Source organism: Pogoniulus pusillus, chromosome 22 (assembly GCF_015220805.1).
Source record: "Pogoniulus pusillus isolate bPogPus1 chromosome 22, bPogPus1.pri, whole genome shotgun sequence".
Lineage (NCBI taxonomy): Eukaryota > Metazoa > Chordata > Aves > Piciformes > Lybiidae > Pogoniulus > Pogoniulus pusillus.
In genome coordinates, this window is record NC_087285.1 from 11,790,471 (window position 1) to 11,808,779 (window position 18,309).

Consider the following 18,309-nt stretch of genomic DNA (forward strand, 5'->3'; position numbering starts at 1 on the left):
AGAGGATCACATAAAGCAGATCACACAGGAACTTGTCCAGGCAGGTTTGGGATATCTCCATAGATAGAGACTCCTCAACCTCTCTGGGCAACCTGGGCTAGTGCTCTGCCATCCTTAAAGTGACTGTTTTTTTCTCCTGTGTTCCTACATTTGCTGCTGTAGTAGTGGTGTTGATACCGATATGCATGGTGTATTTGTCCAGTCTATTCGTATTGGTTTTATTTGGTCTGTGGCAAAATGAGGTAGAAATGAGCACATTAGTAAAATACCACTTGTCTGGTTTTTGTTTCCCTTTTTTTTCCCCCAGTGTGTATATATAACCTGTTCTGGAAACCGCAACTTCAGGACCTTTTGTCTAAAATTTTGTATTATACGGAGGCTCTTATGCTAGGTAGTTAAAATACAGCCTTTTGTGGTTACTAACATTGAAAACTGATATTGATGAGTCACATTCTCCTTCTGAATACTGCCTCTTTATTTACAAACCAGAGTTCATAAATATTATTAAGGTATAAGGATTTATAAATGCTTTGAGAGTGTTCTGCTTTGATATGTTTATAGGATACAATTCCTGGGAAAACAATACCTTGTCTTGGGCAGGACATCCAAATACTGTTGGAATATAAATAGCAAGCAAATAGTTGTGCCATTAATGTATACTTTACAGAACTCTTAATGATTATCTGAACATCCTCACACACATCCTGGAGCAGTAATAGCTGTCTGCAGTGTCGTGAGCTTGAAAACATTTGAGGAAGTCTGTCGCATTGGGAGTGAATTTCTTCTCCCGAATGCGTCTGGGAAAGTTAATAACATATACATAAATATAATATAATATGTATGTGTGACTGTATCTATATAGACTGATTTCTGAGCAGTTTTATTCAGAATAATAGCCTTCATCTTACTGTGGTGGCAGTCTGGCTTTACAATCACAGAATGTTAGGGGCTGGAAGGAGCCTCAAAAGATCATCTAGCCCTACCCCTCTGCCAGAGCAGGACCACCTACAGCAGATCACATTGGATTGCATCCAGGCAGGTCTTGAATATCTCCAGAGAGGAAGAGTCCACAACCCCCCTGGGCAGCCTGTTCAGTGTTCTGTAACCCTCACAGTGAAAAAAAATTTCCTCATGTTTCCCTGGAACTTCCTGTGTCTTAGCTTCCACCCACTGGTCTTTGTGCTGTCATTGGGCATCACTGAGCAGAGCCTGGCTCCATTCTCTTGGCACTCACCCTTTACATATTTATAAACATTAATGAAGTCATTCTTCAGTCTCCTCCAAACTAAAGAGACCCACCTCAGAGGTAATTTGTTTCGTTCTGAGTTGAAGCCTATTTGGTAGCAAGGAAAAGAACCAGATAACAAATGAAGCCTTCTGCCATTTTTACTAACTACAAGGAGCCAGCAAAAAGCTGTTAAATCACTGACCACTGCAAAAACAGACATAAAGGCAGTCTGTATTCCCATGTGAAGTGATTGACACTCATTCAGCAAGTGGAGACACTCTCTAAGTAGATAAAAGTTATCTCTCTTCATTAGGATACTTCCAAGCCAGTTTAAAAAAATTATTTAAGGCTAATCTTCAAAACAGTTTTAAAGATTTAGTCTCCATCCTTGAAAGTTGTGGGGATGAGCCATCTGACTACAGAACAAGGCAATGAAAGGGTTATAAGGTTTATAATCACTTGGCTTTAGGCAGCTGATGAATCAAACTCCTCAAGCAGTCTAGTCCTTGAAGCATGCTTTTAACAAACTGATCCCAAGACAACTGGAGTTGAGTGCAGCAGTTTTATTGAAAAAGTCACAGGTGTGTGCAATTCCTTTATTAAAATGTTTTCAAATACATTGGACAAGGAGCAACTGATGAACAAGATTTATTCCTTTTTTAATACATTTTTATTTCCAAAACTATACAAACATTGGAAAACTTTCCTGTTCCTGTATTTTAGCTACTCATAATTCTGCAGTGATAAGTTAGATATCTCCCTTTTCAGTCTGCAAGCCCACTTTCCTGGAGGTGACATTTTACATCTTTGAAAGTTAAGGAAAAAAAAAAGGAAAATAAAAACCTCAATCATATTTACATGTGCTGGAGGTTGCATAATTGAGCATCATACAGGTCCTGAAAACCAGTGGATAGACAGTTTTAAAGGTTCACCTAGGTGGGTTGAAGGTTTTAAATACAGATGTACTGCATACATGTGATTTAGTCATCGAGACACAGTTTGTCTCTTTTATTTTCAAGGCTGCCTATAAACCGTGTGCTAGCCATGGTAAAGGTTGGTTTTAGTAAAGGTACTCACTGAGTGAAAAGCAGCACTGACAACAACTATTGCTGATCCAGGACATGAATGAGTAGAGAATAACATCATAGCATCAACCAGGTTGGAAGAGATCTCCAAGATCATCCAGTCCAACCTATATGTGTATATCTAATGTTTCAAAATGAACTTGAAGCTTTATGCAAAAATAATGTCTAGAATAAAAGCTATGTCCTGAACTGAATTAAGAATAAACAGACAAACCCACAAACACTTGTAGAAGGAGAAAGGATTGCTCCATGTGGGAAAAGAACAAGAACACAGAAGCTGATCTTGCAATGTATAATTACTGGAAATTCAGTTGAAATATAGCAACATTGTCAATGGGAAATGAAGGCTACATTTGCAGCAGACACATACAGTATATCTTATGAGCTATTATATTGGCCATACAGATTTGTCTACTTGTTATTTATTTGAATCCTTAAGGCTTCTCTAATGTCTTACATGAAAGTGCTGTCTGCTTGGATCTTCCATGCATTGAGGGAAAGGGGTAATTTTTCAAGGAAAAAAATGCCCACATTTCAATTACTATAGCACATCCAGAGACACAAAATAAAAGACAAAACTTTATGGTACCTTTGTTTCATTTATTTTGGCCCCCAAAAGATGCATGCACTAAACTTTATGTACTACAAGGTCTTGAAATATTTACAGCATTGTACATGTGCTCTTAAAGGGATGGCAAAGGGGGATGTCTATTTTTATCTTGGTGGGAGTAGAAGTTAACTTTCTGAGTTTAATAATACCTATTCAAAGTGAAAGATGACTCTTCCCAAAAAGCAAACCTCACAGAGAATAAAGCTATAGTGTAATTATAGCCAGTGTTAACAAACTGTACAGCACTTTACCTGGGAAACTTCCCCTCTCTCACTCCTGCTTGAAATCACTATTAAGTGATGTTGCCATGCTTTCCTTGTCCTGTCTGCTTTATTTCTTTCTATTCCAGCAGGTATAGCTGTATATTACCTATTTATACAATTTCTATTTCAAATTATTTTGGCATGTTGAATGGACATTTAATTCACAATGACCTGATGGCAATTTTTAGACAGATGATATGATTGGTATTTAACGGGTTATGGCACTAAAGAATTCAGACCACTATAAAGCGCATATTTAATTCTTCAAGTGGACTTAGGTAACCATCTCTCTAAGAAATTCAGTGAATAAGGCTCGTATCACTGATTTCCTTCTACTTTTAAAGGTAAAGATATGATACCCAATACACCAGGTTAAACAAACAGAAGGCAGTTGGGAAGAAGATGCGGGCATAGGAGTCCATTTTGGCAATGCGGATGTGTATTCTTCCATGCCTCCACGCTCCTGTTCGGCAATCCTCAAAGCAGCAAAAAAAGCTGGCACAGTCCTTGCCATCAAGACACTCATACCCATATTCTTCATCCCTTTCTTGGAGGTGTGTAGCATTGTTCATTTGAATAGTAGCCGATCGAGGCCGGATGTCAATTGTAGGTGCCTAAGGTGGAGTAGCAAAAAAAAGAAGAAAAAGAAAGATGGTAGGAGGGAGAGACTGTTATTATCAACAGAGCAACAGGGAGATAGAGACTAATGGGCAACATGTGAGTGATGGCTCTGTGTGGGGTACATGGGAAATTGCTGAGGAGTTCTAATGGCAGTGTTACCTTGGGCTTATTAAAATCCATTGCATTGTACACTTTAACTTTATGGGAAAGCAGCACAAATCAATAGGAAAGTAACAGCTGTGGACTATTAGCTCTAAAGCCAAACTAAAAAAGTCTTGGAGGTGAAAAGAAACATTCAGAAAGGTAATTGTTGGCATTTTGAGTTTGTGTTTTGTATTTTACATTGCTGCTTGATATCTGAAAGAAATTTGTGCGTTGTATATGGAAGGAACTGAAATGTTATATTTGAAATGCAGGATTTTAATATAGGGCTGATTTGTCTTAAGAGAGGAACAGGTATATATAGAGAGGAAAAAAGGCAAAAGCTGAGTCATTTGAATAAGGTTAGAAGAATCTCTGTAAAATTCTTCACTTTTTTTTTTTGGGTGTAGGCAGTTTGCCATCTACTAATGTTCACCAACTAGAAGGTTCAACATGTTCCAAATTTTATGGAGTAGCCGTACATGTATCTACCTTTATATTTGAAACAAGTTGAGCAAATAAAGCATTTAAAATACATATGAGCCACTAGGATGATAACATTTCCCACTGATAGGTATTTGGGTAAAATGGCAATAATTTCATTCTCTATGTCAATTTCTTGATTTTTTAAAATGTGATTTTTTAAAATGTTTTGTGCATGTTGGTTTGGGGTTTTTGTTTGTTTAGATGAAATCTCTGCATTTCTGAATGTAAATAAGGTTTAAATACACAACGTAGTTAGATATACTTTCTAATTTGCTGAGATCCAGTGACAGCATTTAAAATGCATGTGCATCTAAAACCCTTTCAAAACTCTGACTTCTGTGCATAAGGAACAGCGTTTGAATAATTGGTGATGGCATTGCCTTTTGTTCAGATCAACCTTAGAATGGATTTGGGTTTATAATCTGGAGTTAAATTGCAGGGTCAGAGTTGAGTTGTAAAAGGGTGTATTGCAGGTTTCTAATACTATTGGATCCCATGGTAAATTGAGGAAGAGAGAAGAAATGTTTAAACTCTCTTAATTCATGTGATCCAATAATGTTGTTCACTCTTGAACTTAGGCAAGTTCAGAACCATAGTGAATCATCATCTGGGCTGCTGAATCAACTCTACAAGGTCTTTAAAAATATATAACCATTCTACTTAATTTGGACATTACCTTGAGTAGAATGCTTAGATGTCTCATTAAAAACAAACCCTAAAACCAACAAAACATCACTCTCCTATAAGCTCTAGTAGTTAAATTCAGCAGTCGCATGCAGTGAATTTCCATTCCAGAAAACATTATACCTTGAAGGAAAACATCCGAAGAAGCTTTCATTTTGTAGACAGAAAAGAGAATCAGAGGATTTTGTTTTAAATTAAAGAAAGAAAGAAAGAAAGAAAGAAAGAGACAAAAATAATGTAAATTAAAAATATGTTTCTAAAACAGAGTAAGTAAAAAAGAACTAAATTTCTAGAAAAGTTGGGCTAATAGTAATGTAAACAAGTATCTGTAATATACCCCCCCCACACACATTTTTCACTTGTCACTGTCTTCTAATTTGAAACAAAGACATATCAAACTCAATTTAGATCCAATATTCCCAGGGCGTTCCAGTCTTTCATGTTGAATTGTTTTGAAAACAACCATTCTCAGTTTGCAAAAGCACCTCTCAGGGAAAAAAAAATCATTTTACCTGCAGAGTAGGTCCTGGATTCTCTACTTTGAAGGTTTTTCTATATTTTCTGTGAATAGGATCTAGACAATCATCTATACTTACTGCTTGTCCCCGAGTGCTCACAGTTAAGTGATGCAAAGAACAATCTGCCCTTACGTGGACATCTTTAAGTGAGACAACTAAATTTGAGGTAGTTAATCTTTACTCCTTTAGTTATCTGTGAAAGATACATATGCTGAAAGACAGCCTTTTATTTCTGCCTAAAGGTAGGACACATCACTCCCCAGAGTGCCTCTTTCTATTTTGACTAATACAGAAACCTATAATCAAATCCCACTTGACCATAGCTGAAGCTAAGAATTCTTTCTCCATAGTCTTACAGATGTTTTTCTGCCTGTCTGTCTACTGAACAGCACATATTTCTTTTATTTTTTTAAGTTCAATTCTCAACAGCTTTTAAAGTTGAAATCAAGATAATAAAGTGTAATACAAGGGTCTTTACTATATTTTCTGCTTTTGTTTACTGCTATATGTTAGAACCAAAATAGTTCATTTTCAAAACTCCTTGAGGATTTTAGCAGAGCACAACGAAGTGACATCATTGTTTCCTAGATGCCTGAAATGGATTTGAAAATACTTTCTATGAGGTATTTCTACTTCTACCACTTCACAACTATTCTTCATAGTTTTGGTTGGGATTGTGCTTTGAGGTTTTTATTTATTTTGTTGATGATTAGGCTACATTTCCCTCTAGATTTTTTCACTAATCCTTTTCACCTCAGAAATATTAGCCAACAGAGTTTTTACCTCAGTTGCAAAAGGCAAGAATACATCTGTCCTGGATAACACAAGCAACAAACCTTTTCCCTGTCTGGGCAAACCTCTATACTGCTAAACTGCTATTAATGGTATTTCCAGTTGCTGAATTTTTGTTTGTTTATTCAAATTGTGGCTAGTATATACATTTCTTAATTATTGTGTAACATGTATCCATAAGTGACATTATAAGCTGCTAGCCAAATAACTTTCTAAGTAAGAGTAATAGATAAAGGTCTTAAGAAATACAAGAAAAAGAAGATAAGGAAACAATGAAAAGGAAACAGATGCTTATGGGGAAATTAGGAAGATCACACTCCGTAGTTTGAATAGAAAAGTTTAACTGCAGTCCTGATAATAAGTAAAACAGTTATGTCAGGAATACAGGCATAAATTAATGGCAGAGAATACTGCTAAAGCTAAGACAGAAAAAAATGACAGTTCTTCCATAAAAGTCACATCAAGAGCTCTATCTATAAGATAAATAATTATTTTGATGATTGTTGGGATTTACAGAACACTTTGAAAGGATTCTTGTTCAAACAAATTAATGTTTCTGGTATCCAGACAGATATAATATATGATCTTTTCATTCTCAAGATGAATGTTTGCATTTCTGTTAATACAAAGCAAGAGTATGCATGTGGTGGGAAAGTCTGAAAAGAAATACAAGCATGAAAAGATTTAAACACTCTCTTAGAGAACCTAATTGAATTTCAGACCTTGCTGGTAAGAAGATACATACTGGATTTTTCTTCTTTTTGTCTTTGTCCTTGCTTGGCTTTCTGTTGCTGACAAAGTAGTGCAAAGTTCCATATTCCACCAGTGCAGAGAAAACAAAAATAAAGCAGACTGACACAAAAAGATCCATTGCTGTCACATAGGAGACTTTGGGAAGAGATTTACGGGCAATTGTACTTAGGGTGGTCATTGTCAGGACAGTTGTAATACCTGGTAGACAGAGAGAAAACAACAGAAGTATTAGATTAGATTCAGGTATTACTTGAAGTAACAAACTGACTGTCAGTTATCTCGCTCTGACTGGTTTTGAAATGCACCTGGAGTTCAAAGATAATGAACAGCAGATCCCAGCAGTGAAATGATTCAACAAGAGCTTCAGGGATTAACACAGAGTATGAAGAGTTTTTCCATGACTATTGCACATGCTGCTCTGATGAATACTTCAATTAGATGAATTCTGAGTCTAAGAAATTTAGATTTGTAGTTTACTTATGGGGACCCTTAGAGCAAGAAAGAAGACAACTTGTGTCAGAGTAGGAAAATCATGGTGGAGAATAAAAGCCACTTTACTTCAGTCTTCAGAGTAACCTCAAGATGAGGCTCAAACTTTTTGTGCTGTTGGGATAAGCTTTGCTTAGTTTTCAGTTACAGAATTATGATATTGTCGAAGAGAAACACTGGCAGTCATTATATGAGGTAGAAATGAATGAAAATTCTTTAAAAAGCATGTAATCCAACTCAACAAAGCACATAGAGATCAGTATGTGTGCTACATGAAGAAAACTGTTCCCTTTCTTGTGCCTGAATGCATTTTATTCCTATGCAAGATATACAAGCCCAACCCAAGTTATTAATTGTTCGGTATTTAAGTGATTTCTTGCATACAAAGCTGGAAGGAAAGGTCTCTCAGGGTTCATTACAACTAAGCAGATTTCTCTCCATGCCAGATTTCTCTCTTCTGGCCATCATAAGTGACCATAGTCCATAACTGAGAAGTACTGTGACAAGCCTCACCATTGCTTCTCCTTTAAGAAAATGAAGAATGCATCAGAACAGTTACAATCCATCACATTTTATAGGGCAAATTTCGTACCACTGGGTTTACCTCCTCAGTTCTACAAATGGACTAATTCTTAGATATACAAAGACCAGTACCTCTACTAATGGACTATAAAATATAGAATAACAACGGAATGCCTTCTTTAATGTAATGCTTTTTTAAAAGCAGATTTTACAACTTTTTTTTTAGAGAGGACTTGAAAAAGGCAATAAAATCCTAAACATTTTCTGTCATGGGAGCCACTGATCCCTTATTTCTGTGTTGTTTTTTTTTCCATGGGAGTTTTAGAATGTCTCTCATTCTGCACTCCAGTGTTCTGTGAGGAAATGGAAATACAGAAGGAAAAAATGAAATGATTCTTACTTGCGTGCATTTAATGCAGAATCAGAAAACATGTTTAACTCATTCTAGTTTACTGTTTCTACTTTGCTAATTCTTGCAGCTACAGCTGCTTTGCACAAAGTTAATTCCGTCTCCCTTTTAATTTCTTTGTGGAACAGTTGATAAAATGTGGATTTTAGATACTGTCAGATTGAGTTGATTTTGTGGCCTGAAGGGTACGTTTGATTGCTGGTCTCTAAAACAGAAGCCAGGGTACTATGGCACATGGACAGCTAGAACAATTGATTCCTTTTTGGTATTTATTTAATTTGTGTTCCTAGTCATTGTGATATAGAAGTACATCAAATAAAACTGATGTGCCCCTGCCTCTATTCCAGCAATGTCCACCAGCTTCTTTATGTTTATAGAAATTGCTGCTGTCATCAGAAGAGATGCAAAAGTTTTTATTGCAGGCTTTGAGTTAGGATCTCCCATAGTAGAAAGGAAAAGACACAAATGTGGTTTAGGCCATGCTAATCTTTGGAAAGGCCAGCATCCTTCTAAATGTGGGGAGCTCCTGTGAAATTGTCTGTCCTCAAACTGGTAATCTGCATAGGTATCAATTAAACATCATAACAGTTGGGAAAAAAACAGGAAGAAACCCCAACTCACCCAATGATGTTCTGGCTGGAACCGCATCCTTGTTAATCCAGAAAGAGACCCAGGACAACACAACAATAAGTGTGCAAGGAATGTAGGTCTGAATAGTGAAATAACCCATTCTCCTGCTCAGGTTAAAGTAAACAGACATGACTACATAGTCTCCTGTAAAATAAAAGTATATCAAGATAGAATAACATGTTAAAAACCCAATACAGAATTTCTATATAATATTTCCTATTCTGTGTCTGGGACATATGTTAAACTGACCCACCAGCTGTATTGTGGGCAAATACAGGAATTCCTCTTCTTTAACACCAGTATAGCCCCCAAAGTGGTGGATATTCCACACTATGAAAGTGAAGAGTCTTGGAGGTTCGCTTTGATAAGTTGTGCTTTAAGATTTCAAGGGTAACCTCCCTCACATAGCACACCATGTTTCTTTCTACCCGAGTTGCTCCTCATGACTTGCACATGCCTGGCATAACCCTCTTACAGCAGCTGAGTGAGTGGTGGTGGGCCAGTACACCCCCAGTCACCATGCTATCGCTGTTAGCACACTCTCAGCTCTGCTCTCAAATAATGCATGCTCTCAGATGTACTTTGTAAATTATTCATGTTCTCGACTATACTTCAGGGCTAGGCTGTGTCAATAACTTTTTTTTTATTTGTTGTATTGTCTCCTCTAAAAGGGTTTGAACCCACATCTCTCAAGTGCCCAAAAAAGCCAGGCTATATCTTTGCTTGATGTGCACAACATATTCTCATTCAGTAGCTTTCTGATTCTTATTCCAGGGCTTTTCCTCTCTCAGACTATTAAGCAAAGTTCACCTGGATTCAGGAATACAGCAAAGTTTCCGTTTCTGAAGTTGTGCTGTGTTTTGTTTTGTTTTTCTTTCTAAAATAATTAAAAAAAAACTCTAGTCCTCATCTTTTCTTCAAATTACAGCACTCCTAAGAAATCTTGATTGCAAAAAAACTACAGAACTCCAGGGTACAAAAGACTTCCGTGAAACACAGTCCACAGGACTCTCAGGCAGAAACAGAACAGGATTTGAAATTTAGAGTGAAATAGTTTTCGAACGTTATCAAAGAGTCTGTGGCTAATGTGCATTCTGCTTAGATCAGTACCTTTAGTTAACATTGAGTCCTGTGTTTTCAGGCATAATTAAAATTTTAATTACCCCCCAAAATCCCTTTCAACCTGTTCACACAAGAAACTTCAGTGATCATTTTACAGCTGGTGTTTTTTTTGTATGTATTTTTTTCAATGTGAATGTCCATGTCCCAGGGATTAACTAATTTTAATTTCATTCTATTATGTTATAATTAAACCAGCAACTTTAAAGCCAAATTATATATGTGTCGTTTACAAGAAGATACAGCTGAACGTGAACAATCAATTTTAATAACTAGAGTCTGATTATCCCCTTAATTCACAGGTAATAAGGGACTGCTTGTAACTGTCTTGTGCCAGGTGGCAAATGGAGATGCAAAAGTTGGTCAGCATTGGGTAGATACTTGAGATGCTGACTTCTGATGGTGTTAAGCTCAGGGCTGAGTGATGGCTAAGCCTCAGTGGAATGTTTCCATAGATCTTTGAGATCACTTCCAACCTGATCCATTCTGTGATTCTATGATTCTAAATTTGCATTACCAAAAAAACCCCAAAACACAACCCTGCAACTAATCAAAATCTCTGTAAAACTGAAGTTATAAAATTACAGTGTGACTGATTCTCCATCAATCTGCATCATGCCTTAACTTTAATATTGGACTTCTTAATTAATCCTCTTGATAAAGAACAGATGTCTGCTAACAGGTTACAAAAAACTAAAAAGTGATTGTTCTAAATTTTGTTCAACCTTCACAAATGTTATTGCACCTTTCTTTGTGCAAAGACTTCCTTTCCTGATGGATAGATCTGTAAAAAACTCCAAAATGCTCCAGAAAGCTAGCCGTAAGGAACACTGTATCAAGTCCTGATATTTATAGACAAGGTTCATAGAACTACTCTGTCAGACCTTATTTTTTATGTCTTGCAGACTGGAAACATTTTACTGAAAGATCAAGGACATAAGATACCATATATACTTTGTATGGGCTTTAAGGAGGAAGTTTAGGTCAGCTATAACTTGAGAGGCAGTGTGGAGTGGACCAGTCAAAAGAATCATTCAAGGACATGTGAATACTTTTACATTGCATGTTTCTTTCTAATCTGAAACCATGCTGGTGCTGCAGGCGTTGCATTGTGGAGTGAATTTCACTATTTCAGACAATTTTAACAGAGAAAGAAACAATGTTAATACCATCAGAGAGATGCTTTGTATATTTCTTATCTCGCTTGTTTGAGATTTTGGGAAATGGGGTGTACTGATGACTTTTTTTTTTTCAAGGTAGGCATGTCAATAACAAATATAAATTAGGAAAAGCCAAAACAAGGCAAGCAAATAATTTTGTAATGTGTTGAATATCTCTCCCAGTCTTGAAGTAATACAAACAGTTGTAAATAAACAAAGGGCATTGGGTACAAACTGGAGCACAGGAGTTTCCATGTAAACATAAGGAAAAACTTTTTCATTGTGAGAGTGATAGAACACTGGAACAGGCTGCCCAGACAGGTTGTGGAATCTCCTTCACTGAAAACATCCCAAACTCACCTGAATGCATTCTTGTGTTACCTGCACTAGGAGGTCCTGCTCTCTCAGGGGAGTTAACAGAGCTTTGCTTTAAACATGCTTTTCATGATGGACTCTTGCCCTGGCTGTGGTTTTATCCACATCCGTTTTTTTCCAATTCTATTGATGGACTTTTCTGCATTTCAGCTGAGACCATCATTGTCTCTGCCTTTTTTTTTCAGATTATCTTGTGCCATCAGTGTTGGTATGATGCCTGCACAAAGCTGTCAAGCTAAGACATTCTTCTAGAAAGAAATGGGCAGACTTGATCCTTAACACAGTGTCATTCACTAGTCCTCACTTAGCAAGTTGATAATATTTTTGGGTTTACTTCATCCTCTTTCCCTGAGCTCTGGCTTTTGTTTATCCAATATTGTCTACTACTGCAAGAAAGCCTCTCAGACTGCCAGGTTTCTGTTTGGAATCCTAATTATACTTTTGGATTTTTCTAGAAATTAACTATAATGTAACCTGGCAGACAACATACTTAAGTACTTAACTTTTGGCTCTCTAGTTAGAAGATTTTGGATTACTTAGCCTTTCATCGTGAACTACAAACCTGACACTTATTCTAAGGTGTATATAAGTATTGCATATATTTAGAATTTTTTCCCCAGTTTTTAAAGAAATACAACATTTCCCTGGCAAAAATAATCTTATTACTTTGAAGATCATAATTAGTCATCCTTAATATAGTTAGACCTCATCTCTCTCTCTCTGCTATTCTTCTGTATTCATGTTTGAATGTCTAGATAGATAGACATAGCCTTCTTAGTCTGAAAAGACAATAACCAATTAATCAGTTTCATCAGTGACATATATTTAAACCAGAATGCAGACCCTTAGAGAAGATGTTATCTGAGTCATGTTTATCTTTGTGTATGAACACTCATATCATGCTTTCCACTAAAAGCATGTTCCTGCCAATTGTGTTTGGAAGATCATGAGATGCTTGGCAGAGTTCTGACTTGACCAAAAACATCTTCATGCTGTGTGGTAATTTGAAGGATCCTAAGGTCTCCCTTACCAAAACCATAGGGACAGAGGCCCATCCCATGGGAATGGACCTGCTTGTCCCAGGATATTCTGAGATTGTTATTCTATTCCATCTTGTGGTATCACAGCTTAAAAGAGAGTGCCTGACTCATGTCTCCCCTTTCTCTTCCCTGCCTTTTTTCCCTTCATTCTCTGGGAACAGCTCACACTCTTATCTCATGTTTTGGGCTACCCTGAGGCTGACTGAGGGTGGAAGGGGTGGAAGATTCTAGAAATCCAGTTTGGATCTAGTGGGGTTTGTGCTTACTCTGCCTGATTGCCTTTTGTATATACACTCTTGTAAATAGAATTTCTCTTTAAACTTCCAATCAGTGTGCAGTGTTCTCATTGTTATTCCTGAAAAGGGGAAAGAGTAATTTCTGTCCTCCAGTCCTAGCTATCCTCGTGGTGCAAACTGGGACAAGCTGCTACTCTTAATGGGAAGCTAAAGATTTCTCTTTCAGGCAAGGATGGCTCCTGCATGGTCATCAAGTCAGCTCTAGAGTAGGAGATATTTTGAAAAGGAGGTGCATGCCATCAGCATCCAGTAGTCAGGACCTCAGCAAGCCCTTGCAAAATGTTTTCTTTTGAACAGTCCTTTGCCATCCTAATTTACACAGACTCAAAGCAGTCTATGTGTACTTTAGAAATCAGGAGGCTCCTCCTGTGGTGCACTTGTCTGATATAGTCACTCTTCCAACCTGGTTGATTCTATGATTCTATGAATACAAGAAGTCAGGCTCTGTTAGACAGCAGAGCAAGTGAATTCCTGATTTGAGGAACCATCTGTGCATACGTCCTGGTCTAAATCCCAAAGGTTCGATAGAAGGAATTAGTTGTGCCAGGAAGCATAGCCGGGGGGAATGTACACCGCACTTAACTGATTTAATCAGCACAGTGGGTGCGATCCTTCATTGCTTCCTGGTTGAGGAATCATTTATACCTGTGCAAAGTGAATGGGAAATTATATCCATTAGTACTCTCTTTATGCATGTTTAAGTGACTGTGCAAAGTGTAAGGTACTGGGGAAACAAGCCTCTAATTTGTACTCGGAAGTGATTTAGAAGCTGGTACGAGTGGTAGAGAAAAGAACAGCTTCGTAACATTGCAGGAATCTGATGTCTTAATTATAGTTCAGGTAGCAACATGCAGCTGAGATTGTCTCACTGTTATAAGATTCGGCTTTTTGTTGTTTAAAAGAATGATGGATTTAAATTATTAAAGGAACTGTAGAGAAGCCTAAAAAAATTATATGTTGGGCACCTGTTCAAGTTATTTATATGTGTCATTTCAGTTCATTCTCCTGATAGTTTTGGAGCAGAGAAAATGCAGTGTTTCGCTTCTGTTGAGAATATGGGGGTTTGAGCAGAGTGAAGTGAGAGGCTGGCCTTATCTTTCCTATGAAAGTCTTTCATAGCTAAGTTCAATGTTTGAAAACAATGTGTGCATAGACACCTTATACATAAACTTTATTCTCACTAGCCCCACATCAGCTCTGTTTCTTACAAAGCTGTGCATCGCTCTGAGGGGAACAGCAAAAACAGGTAGATGTTAGATATGACTCTCAAATGTTATTTGTTCCATTATCCAGTCCACCATCTAAAATCTCCAGAATTTCTCTGTGCTGAAAGTATGCATCACACGAGTTCCTCACATAGTGCTGGCTCCACAAGGGCAGGGATTTTCATTGTGGAGCTCCTCTCCCCCAGAAAGTGGTTGTGTATCAGAGTCTGAACAGCATTTTACTTATTTGACTACTGTATGCATTTAGCCACTGTTTAGTGGTATGAAAACCAATGTGTGTGTTAGTAATTCTAAGCTACTGGCTATAATTTAGCACTTTTTACATCTAAATAGTAAAAATTATAAATGAAAATATTGATGATGAATCAATAACTGGCTTTCAACTATTTTTGTTGTTATCTTTTTAAATTAGAAATTATCCTCTAGTAGAGGGATTTCTGAAACTGCTGGGGAAAAAAAGACAGATAGGAGAAGTGTAAAATAGGGACCAAACTCTCCCAAAATTTGAGGCTGTCACTTGCTCTTTAAGGATTGATCAAATGACTAGCAATGAAGCTTAATGTAGGTCACTGTTTGTATGGTAACTAAGAGGCACAGTTTTGCTAACATGGCCAGTAGCAGCAATATGTCTCATACAAGCCCAGACATGCACCAGCTGTCCAGATTTGCAATGGGTTTTTCTCTCCTAATTTCACATAGAAACCATATAGCAATCAGCAAGATATTTCAATGCATTTGTTAAGAGAACCATATGAAAATATAAATAGAAGTGGAACATTTTCTCAAAATTAACTTGTATAAACAAGTGCATAAATAAATGACTTCTTCATATATGGGAAGCCTTATCCAGTTTCTCTTTCTGGATGGAGTACACATAGGAAAAAAATAACATTAAAAAAAAAAAAAACCAGTGCCACAGGAGGGCACTGTCACCTCAGAATAGAAATGAGAAACTTTTGTAAGTCTGCCAGTGGAAAACTGAATCTTTAAGAAGTCTAATTATTCTCCCCATTGAGTGTTTATACAAACACTGAAATGGCATAACTGACTTCTATGGCTCTCTTAATAGAGGAGCACTTGTGAGAATGAAACCAACTCTTGTACAATGGAAATATTACCAAAGTAGCATCACCTTTGTGGTACAAGTAATGAGTGTAAACTGCATAAATTGTTAATGAAGAACAACTGTGGCAGCAGAATTTATCTCCATTTTCTCATAAATAACTAATAGATACATCCTTGTTCTCTCTCCTTTTTACTGTTAACATGGCCAACAGTCTCATTTGCTTTTAGGCTGAGATCACAGCTGACGCTATTTGGTTTTTTACATGAATGACCAGGTAAATAGTAGTTTAATGGGAATTATGTGTTTTCTTGCCTTTAGTCATGGTACATGGAAATACCATTAAAAGAGTAACATATGATTTCTGTAGATACCTCATTTAAGGCAGGAGCTTTGTTGTAAGTTCACAGTTGTCTAAGTAAGCTTTCACTCTGAATTAATTGTATTTAAAGAAAAGAAAAAGGAAAAGACACTCATTATGAAACTGAAAAAGAAAAAAAGTCTATAATATTTTACCAAAACTGAAGGACTTTAAACATTGACCAATTTGTTTCATGATGTACCTGCACAGAAACCAAGGTGATCCCAGACCTAAAGGGTTTATTGTCTGAATCTGCAATACTCGGGTTTCTAGAATGATTGGGAAACATTTTTTGAAGCCAGCATTATTGTGTATCAGTTTAGTGCCTTACATTTCTGTGCTGGAGCTGTGTACCCAAATCCTATGAAATCCAGATAAACTTCTAATTCTTTGTTAACTAGAGCTCCAAACTATTGGACCAGTATTTGCCATTAAAATAATAGTAAACAGGACCAAAAGGATCCTACATGCATCTTTCATCCTTATGGAAGAATTGGGCTTGATGCTATTTTTATACAGACATTCCATAATAATAAATAACAATCAGCTGGTAATCTCATGGGGTGTTGCCTGTAAAACAATCTAATTTCCTTCACATCATGTACCCTTCTTCCACTCTTAGCAGAGTTGTGCAAAACCTGCTAAAAGTGGAGAAATATATTTTTTTAGAAAAAAGAATGGTTTAATATGGGCATAGGCTTTTCTCTTTTATGTCAAAACGAGTGATGGTATTACAGATCTAGTGCATGCTCTGCTCAGCAGTGGCTGGATGCAGATTACTGTCCCCAGAAAAGGCAGGAAAAGAGGCAAACAAGAGATTGGACTCAGACTTCTCTCTCCTCTATCAGGTCAATGTCAGACTGTGAGCGTCATTGTACAATGCAGCTATAATCTGTGATGAAAAGTCATGTAAACAGTTGAAGATTGGTATATTTATCCTGATGCATCTTCACTTGGCTTTTGTCTCCATCTCTTTTCTTGGCTTGACAGGGTCTATATATGGATTTCTGCTGGCATTTACTGTCTTGGTAAGGGTACTGAGTCAGCCTGAAAATGCAGTTCATAATACTTTTTTCTAAAATCAGTTTTCTATGAGAAGTCAGAATTAGCCTGTTAAATTTACTCCCTTGTATTGAACCTGAAGTGAACTATTTTAGTATTTTTTTCTCCTTCAAACAGATCAGAAAGTTCTTAACTATGTCTAGTTTGGTACTAATGAAACAGGACTTCTAAAATGGGTTATTTATCCCATGAAAAGATGGCATTAGCTCTTCCAGTGCAATATGTTTTTGCGTCCATCACAGGAAAATAATTTCAGCTGAAGTATTTGATCACTGGGTGCATGAATGAATTTTCATAAGAAGAAGACAGAAATTGGATCACAGCGCTGATCATACTGTGGTATTTATGAGATTTGTGTTCACAGCCAGCAAAGAAATATTGTGGAAAAGGCAAAATCAGAAAAAAACATTGTCCTCTAGATACCTGACTAGGAAAACTTCCCAATGGCCATCCTATGCCTCTCCTTTTCATAATTTCTGCCCTTTTCAGTTTTTCCTTCATCAATTCATTTTCAGACTGCACAGGCATCAAACAGTTTCAAAAGATGATTAAGTCTCCTCCTTTTCCAAAATGCTTGATGATGCCTTTCCATCTTTCCCAGCAAAATACAACTATTGTGTCACAGAGAAATCATGATGTGAAATTAAATACAGTGAATGTTTAGCCTTTAGGGCAAAGAAAGAAAGAAAATCTGCCACGGCATTGTAGATGTTTGCTTGCAACAGACTTGAAGCACTTGGAGCAGTGCTGTTCTCTACCTGACTGCTGACACTCTCTCTGTCTGGGCAGTACATAATGAGCAGATACATGGTCATTGACGCAGCACAATGACTCTGCTAAGTCATTTCACCCCAACTCTATCCATTTCTAAGCCACGATTACAGCTCGATTATGTAATGAAGGAAAACAATATTAAGACTTTGACAGAGCTTGCACTATAGTCCATTTATATAAGATTATCTCTGGGATTCAGATAGCTGAAAGCCTGGTTTTCAATTTACATTCCAAAGGATGAATCCTAACCACATTGCACAGCAGGGCAAGGGGGTGCAAGAGATGGGAGGAGATTTTCCCCTTTCAAAATCTTTTTAAAGAGTAATGTGTATGTCTGTACGTGAATGTGTCTGACATCAAACACCTTGATTTCCTGTGGGAGCAGAGAGATGGGAACTGGAATTAGTTTATGTTTGTAGGAAATGACAACCCCAGCTGATGAAAATCCTGCAGAAGATGAATCATTACAGCCATCCAAGCAAATGAAATTTCTTTGTGTGACATGACTTTCTGCCCGACAGTTCTGGATTTTGTTTGGTCCTTAGCCGCTCATTCCGCTTGAAGTGCTATTTTCTCACTTCATTTGACAGAATGTGTTCCAC

The 18,309-nt window shown here is 37.1% G+C and overlaps 1 protein-coding gene and 1 long non-coding RNA gene across 5 annotated transcripts in view; one reads left to right on the plus strand and one right to left on the minus strand.

Annotated features, from left to right (window-relative positions):
• The window catches only part of LOC135185207 (uncharacterized), a 71,069-nt gene extending 66,584 nt beyond the window's left edge, over positions 1 to 4,485 (plus strand). For both annotated transcript variants that reach the window (XR_010306398.1, XR_010306399.1), the window contains exon 3: positions 3,531 to 4,485. This is a non-coding gene — a long non-coding RNA (uncharacterized LOC135185207). The remainder of the gene's footprint in view (positions 1 to 3,530) is intronic.
• The window catches only part of GABRG2 (gamma-aminobutyric acid type A receptor subunit gamma2), a 63,608-nt gene continuing 47,075 nt past the window's right edge, over positions 1,777 to 18,309 (minus strand). The window contains exons 7-10 of one of the 3 annotated variants that reach the window (XM_064161745.1): positions 9,223 to 9,375; positions 7,174 to 7,379; positions 5,242 to 5,265; positions 1,777 to 3,800 (exon numbers count right to left, since the gene is read on the minus strand). In XM_064161745.1, coding sequence (XP_064017815.1) covers positions 3,525 to 3,800; positions 5,242 to 5,265; positions 7,174 to 7,379; positions 9,223 to 9,375 — 659 coding nt within the window. In that variant the 3' untranslated portion in view covers positions 1,777 to 3,524. Of the gene's footprint in view, positions 3,801 to 5,241; positions 5,266 to 7,150; positions 7,380 to 9,222; positions 9,376 to 18,309 lie in introns of all 3 variants that reach the window. The other 2 variants (XM_064161744.1, XM_064161743.1) reach the window with 2 other exon arrangements.